Consider the following 7177-nt stretch of genomic DNA (forward strand, 5'->3'; position numbering starts at 1 on the left):
TGCCTCTAGTCTTCAGATAGATAAAAATCACATCCAAAAATTAAGTGGAAAAGGTACATGCACGTGAGTAGCTCCAACACACTCGGGAGATTTCTATGCATTTTTGTTCCAATATTTACAATATATATGACAAGAGAAAAATTAGCAGATTGTGGTTATAGTTAGACTGCTATACAAAGATTCCTATTGTGAAGACATGAGTATATACTTGCATATCTTAAAGTCAGCATTAGCTAATAAACTTTCACATATTTAAATCATGAATAGCTAGCTGTGAACATAGATGCAAAATGTAAGCATTTGTAACTCTCACAGTGATTATAGTTAAGAACTCAATCTTTCCCTGTATTTCTATATACTTATCTATGTATCTTACATTCACTTTTATATTGACTCTTAAATGTTTGTCTTACAAGTGACTTTAGTGGTATTTTTAATAAAAGTATAACCTTAGATAGATCTCAGAAAGATTTGAATATAAATTATAAAATTATTAAACACATAGGTATTTTTGCCTATAGACATTTTATGCATTCACTCACCACAACACCCAATACATAATATAAAAGTACTAAATTCTCCACATTCACATAAATATAATCATCATTATAATTTGGGAGTGTCATATGTTGCTATCTTATTTACTGCTCACAAATACCAAGGAGATAGATTTTAGTAATTCTGCTTTGTAAATCAGAATATATGAAAAACTTGCCCAGGTTTCCTGCTAGTAAGTAGAGACAACATTCAAATCCATCTGTCTGACTCAAAAGCCAACCTAACACACCAAGCTCACCAGAGTATAATTTCTTCCAAGTCAATTATCTGGAGTTGTGAACTCCTCTAGAAAACACAATTTCCTCTAGAAAAAAAAATTATTATAACCTACTGTAAACACTGTAATGATCATTACATGGGAGATAAACTCACTGAGTTGTACTATTTTTATATCACTGCTATAACCAATGACTCAAAACAGGGTGTCTAAATGACACAAATTTATGTTGCTTCTTACTTATTAACATGTGATGTAGTTATATTCACTCTATCTTTCTGACATGGGTCCCAGAAGTCTGACCTGGGCTTCACAGGATTAAAATTGAGATGTCAGCAGGGCTGCAACTTTTTCTGGCGGGTCTATGGAGTCATCATTTCCTTGCTTTTTCCAACTGCTTAAGACTGCCCACTTTCTCTGGCTCGTGGACCCATTGCTTTGTTTTCTAAACTAGAAATGCAGCGTTTCTTTGACCCTTCTTGTGTCCTTGGTTCTGTCTCTGACCACAGCCAGAAAAGGTTCTCTAGGGTTCAGGACTCCAGTGATTAGACTGGGCTCACTTGGCCAGTGCAGGATATATCCTCCATATCAAATGTATAATCTGCCATGCGAGCCGACATACTCACAGACGGCGAAAACTGGGATGCGCTCCTCGGGGAGCCTGCTGTTTTGCCAACCACAGTGAGCTAATGTGTGAATGACCAATAGTCAGATTTCCCTGCTGGAAATTTTTAAATGTTTAGTGGGAGATGATTGAGTGAGTCTCTAACATAAGTGAGTCTCTAATCAGTAATCTAATAATGTACTAAAATATTGTAAATAAAAAAATAATAAAGTAAATAAGGAATAAATCTAACAAAGTAAAATTTTAGCTAATAAGGAAGAAAAAAAGATTTTTGGAGGACTGATTATTATATTTGAGGCCTATTCTAAGAATAATCTAAACTGAAAAAATTGGGGACTTGGAAATATGTCCCTCTTCTGGGAAGTGGAGCAGATACTAGATAAAAAAGAAAAAAATGGGAAGGATATTTGAGAAAGGGGGTAAACAGAATAATCACAAGATTTTAAATAATGATCATAAAAATAACAATATTTTTGATCATATCATCTGTAACAACTACAATTACATTATTTCATTTAATCCATATAACAACTGTATAAAGTAAGTGATAGTTACACCAATTTTATATATGACATAAAGTTTAAGAAAGAGTAATAATTTAACAGAGTGCAAGTAAATAATAGAACCAGAGTTAACATCATGTTCTTAATTATTGTGCTAAAATATGGTAGAAATTTAGCTGAGATTACCAGCTAGGAAAGTCCAACATAGTATGACGTATGTTCCAGTAATTGAAAAGAACACAGCCAAAGATAAACAAGACAAATGCAATAGTCAATAGTTCAATAAGAGTGGCCACACCAGGCAGGCTTCCACTGGCACCTAACTTCATCTGCCAGATATACGTACTGACTGGACCCCAATCCTTACAAGTAGGACAAATGAAAGAAGTTATGAAAATTGAAAATAAGGGAAATACTGAGACAAACACATAAACCCAGCAGTTTAGATCAAGAATTTTGCTACTACAGTTAGAGTAAAACTGATGGGGACTAGGTTTCAGCAATACAGCAAAAGCGAACTGGATCACAAAGCATAAGACCAATAGCAAAAGGGACTATGCCAATTATGACACTATGATGTTCAAGCAGTTTTCATCAGAAAGTCAAAGTCATACCTCAAGCTTTCTGGCCACGTAACGGAAGAGAGATAGGGAGCGTGAGAACCAAGCACAATAAAAAGGCACACATCACAGAAATAGGTTAGCTTCGCTACACAGTTTGCATGTAGCTCAGCACCCCTATTTTATACCTGCTTTCCGTCTTTTTATTCAAAGACCACACAGTTTTAAAGTCCATCATTTTTGTCTCCCCCGCCCCCCCACCCCATGATCAATAGCACCAGATTCCTGGCAAAGCAGGAATTGTCAGTTTTAGGTACGGGACATTTGTAAATCAGGTCTATCTGGAAGGGTACATGAGCTGAGGTCAATCCAAAAGACGAGAGGTATGCCTGAAAGGCTGATAATGTGTCACCATAAAAGCAAAGAAATTTCACTGAAGACAAAATGTGTACTAAGATAGATGGATTTAAGGAAGATGAGCTTGCCATAAGCTTGTATTTCATCAACCTGGAGGTGAACTACCTGGATTTGAAAAGACAGTTGTACCTCAGCACCTGGTTACTCTGAAATCCCGCTACTGTCCAGATGCCAGATCCTATTAGCTCCCATATGATGACCAATTTCGAGAGGGATGCCAGGAATACAGTCTCTGGGCTGTCAGCACCATTTTAAATCATGTCGTTTTAAACCCTTGTTGGTCTTTACAAGCCCTTTGTTTACTGTGGGCCTAGATCTAAGTAAAGAATTTACATCACCTCATATTTTAACAGGATTTTTAACAATCACATTTACATTTTCTCTAACAGATCAGCACCACATCTGAGCTTCTCTGAATAAATGGGATGCAGGACTATAATAGACGTGAGAATTTCAGGTCTTTTTCTAGACTTACAACTGTAAATTAAGTACATCTGTGTAAGCACAAAGATCATCTGATCTTTGAGGTATATCTTTTCTGCTTTCTATATCCCATTTTCCCTATCAGGCACTAATTTCCCCTGTTGCTTTACACTCCCCAGCATTCCTCCTGTTGCGCTTCTCAGTGCAGCGCTCGTTGTTACAGACTCTCGCTGTCCCATCTTCCTTCTGACCCATGCAGAACTCATTCTCCAAAAGCCCTGGTTTTAAAAATTTGTTATTTTAATGTAAGAAAAGTGCAACGTGCTATTGACCAATGGTGCTTAAAGGTTGTCTGTTTACATACATCACTGATTTCTGTTTATGTATGTGTATGTAGTGTTCTTTTGTTTATTTGCTTATTTAACTACATCTATGGACACTTGTGTCCCATGGAATGTGGTAGCAGTTTTACATGTGTTGTCTCATTTTTGAGGGTCTTCAATGCTTCCTTTACCTTTGGCTGTTCCTTACTTCAGGGGTACCTCCTCAAGAACAGTGAAAACAACTGCCCATATGAACTTCCCAGATACTATAATTAAGAGGCTTAGTATATTAAAACACAGAACAGATATTGTAAAATAAACCAAAAATATAAGGAATGTTAAAACAGTCCTTGATAGATGATGCTGGTGAGTTATAACTCATAATTCTGGTCAGATTTTTGTGTTCTTTCATTAGGACAAGGAATGAGTTAAGTTGGATTTTCATGAAACCTGACAAGACCATTAGCAAAGATATTTTGGGCAAAGAGAGCTTTACTGACTTCAAATTATAACCTGTAGCTAGCTTTCTGCTCTGTCCTTGAGGAAGGTCAACTCTGTATGTGCTGAGGTCAAAGCCGAATCACATCTATGCCCAAATAAAGATCCTCCCTCTGAAAACTGTGGTTTCTTTTCCGTGGCTGCAATGTGTACAGCATGAGAGTCAGACTTATGCAAACAAGCAGCCTTTTCTTAGAGAGAGGACGTCCAGTGAAAAACACTGGCTTTAAAATAAGGAAGAAAGTGGGAGTGTGAAAATGAAATAAAGATAAATTGTTAAAGGTTAACTAGTTTCTCCTGGTGGTGTTGTAAGCAAATGGTGTAGTCATTCTCTGGTTCTACAATATTTAGATGTTTTATTTCAGTCACACAGTGGGAGCTGAGAACAAATGTGGGTAAACCAGATACAAAATACCTTCACAGAACATAAGCTAAAACCCATTTCCCTAGTCCTTCAGTGTTGAATCATATGTTATGTCTGGACCATAAATGTGAAAAATGCCAAAGCAGCTCTGGTATTGCCATGGTTTGCTATTCACGCACACACAAGGAAAAAGCATATCCATCCTAAAAGCATGTTATCATCATTACCGGTGTACTAATTTGCTATTGCTGTATAATAAATTACTTGACAGTTAGTAATTCATTACTATAATAACAAATAAATACGTACTTATTATTTCCCAATTCCTGTTGATCAGATGTCTGGGCACAGTGAAACTGGGTTCTCTGCTCAGGGTCTCTCTAGACTAAAAATTGAGGTTTTGGCCAAGCAGTATTCTCATCTGTAGCTCAGGGTCCTATTCCAACTATCTAGGCTGTTGGAAGAATACAGTTCCTTGTAGTTGCAGAACTTAGGTCCCTGTTTTCTTGGTGGCTGCGTTTAGCTCTTAGCTCTTAATGGCCATGCTCTCAGGTCCTAGCACATGACCTTCTCACCACAAGATAGTTCACTTCTTCAAAGCCAGCACTGGAATCCCTCTGCACTCTGCTACTATGGGAAGGAGTCTTCCTTAATACAATGTAATCACAAGAGTAACTATATCATCACCTTTGCTACATGATATGGCCTAAAAAAGAGGCTGACTGCCCATTGCATTCACAGGTCCTACCTACACTTACAGGGAGGGATTGTACAGAATGTATGGGAGCAGAATCTTAAAAGCCATCTTAAAATCATACATATGACAACCATCAGACAGAACATGAGCTGAACTCTGTTAGCTATATGACTAAGGAAAGAAAAAGTTACTCACCTTCAGAATCTAAAAGTTAAATGTCAGCAATCTCAAGACCAGAGGTAGTGTTTTTTAAGAGAAAAATAAACTATAAATGTATACCAAAATAAGACACTCAGGTCTCAATCTCAATATACTCTTTAAAAATATACCTAGTAGAGATGCCAATTCCTATACAGACAAAAATAAGGCTGGCAAAGACTTATGGATCACTATCTAAAAGATACCTGTACCTCATTTTTAGCAAACCTAAACCTTAACTTCCCATGAAACCATCCCCTTTACCACTTCCTTCTATCTGATATAAGGAGTTATTTACATCCGATAGCTGGCTAGAAGCAAACTGTAACACTGACATTTTCTGGAGTAGGAATAAAATACCCAGATGATCACATTTTGATTCTGGGATATAGACCCTGTACATCACCTCCTCTTGAATGTACACATGATAGGATAGTCACCCCATGATTACATTGTTATGTAAGACTTCATCTGAGCAGACTGGTGAGATTCTCTTGCTAGCCTTGAAGAAATAAGCTGCAGTGTTGTGAGAATCACATGGCTTGGTCTTGAAGAGCCTTTTGGGTGCTGAGAACAAGCCCAAGCTGACATCTAGTAAGAAAACAGGGACTTGAGGCACACAGTTGCAAGGAATCCAGTTTTGCCAATAACTGAATGAGCTTGGAAGAAGATCCTTCAGAACACATCACACCCCGGGTGACACCTTGATGTTGGCCTGGTGAGACCCTGAGCACAGGATCAGGCTAATGCTTGACTAGAAGGTTAATCAATAAAAACTGCGACAATAAATCTGTGTTGTTTTAACTGTTAACTTTGTGGTAATTCTTTATGTAGCACTAATATATAAGCACTAATATATAAGCAAATTGATAAATAAAACAAATGAACTAGAGAAATTAGTTTCGAAAACTTTCTGCAGCAACAGCTTTCAATGCAGAACCCCAGTTGGTCTTACCTATTAACTACAGAATTTTTCAGAACCTGAATATGTACTGAAAACCAAAATACCAAGAATAAACATGCAAGGGTGGGTAAAAGTAGGTATAAAGTTGTTTGTATGGAAGAAGACATCCAGGTTATGATTATTAAATTGCTTTATTAACTGTTCTAAGACTCACAACTGTAAACCTACTTTTGCCCTATTGTATTTTCGTGGTACTCCAGAGTATTGTGGATGATAAACCAAAATGAAAACCCCTTAAGTGGAGAAAGAAGGCCAACCCAGTGGGAATTTAATCATACAACTCCAACAAGGTTAGAAGAGAATATGAACAATCAATAAAGGCAGACATTATGTGTTTTCAGGGACTTGCACGAAAGCGAAGAGCACTTACTCTGAAACTTGTTCACTGAGAAGACTCGAGGATGATAGAATCCTGCTTTGCAAATGCACTGATAGGCTCCAAGCACAAATCCGAGGCCTTTAATGGGCATACACTATAGAAAAGAAAAGACAGTGATATATAGTCAGTTGATCAGAGTTTATCATACAGTTTAAAGACCCACAGATGCCCATCAGTGCAAATGATAACAGAACTAACACATATTCCAGAAACAAAATATCTCTTTTTTGAATTTTTATTTGATGTTTGTTTGCCAACATCTATTTTTTAAAAGTAGCAAATTAAATTTCCTTTCTAAATATATGACATTACAGCTGCAGTTACCATATATCTGTAACTCATGCAAGCATCATAGGGAGTAATTACTAGACACGGTTTTTGGTTTCAGTGTCTCACATATCATCTTATTGCTTTAAGAGATATTTTCAAAGCCTATAAGAATATTTTGAGC

At 36.9% G+C, this 7177-nt stretch overlaps 1 protein-coding gene across 1 annotated transcript in view; it reads right to left on the reverse strand.

Moving 5' to 3' along the window:
• LOC118980457 (probable G-protein coupled receptor 158) overlaps positions 1 to 6817 on the reverse strand; it is a 165148-nt gene extending 158331 nt beyond the window's left edge. Inside the window, exon 1 of the mRNA XM_037037069.1 lies at positions 6718 to 6817. Coding sequence (XP_036892964.1) covers positions 6718 to 6817 — 100 coding nt within the window. The remainder of the gene's footprint in view (positions 1 to 6717) is intronic.
• Positions 6818 to 7177: the final 360 nt, after the last annotated feature.

This window comes from Sturnira hondurensis, unplaced genomic scaffold, assembly GCF_014824575.4.
Source record: "Sturnira hondurensis isolate 20B ecotype Veracruz unplaced genomic scaffold, ASM1482457v3 Scaffold0022910, whole genome shotgun sequence".
NCBI classification, from domain to species: domain Eukaryota; kingdom Metazoa; phylum Chordata; class Mammalia; order Chiroptera; family Phyllostomidae; genus Sturnira; species Sturnira hondurensis.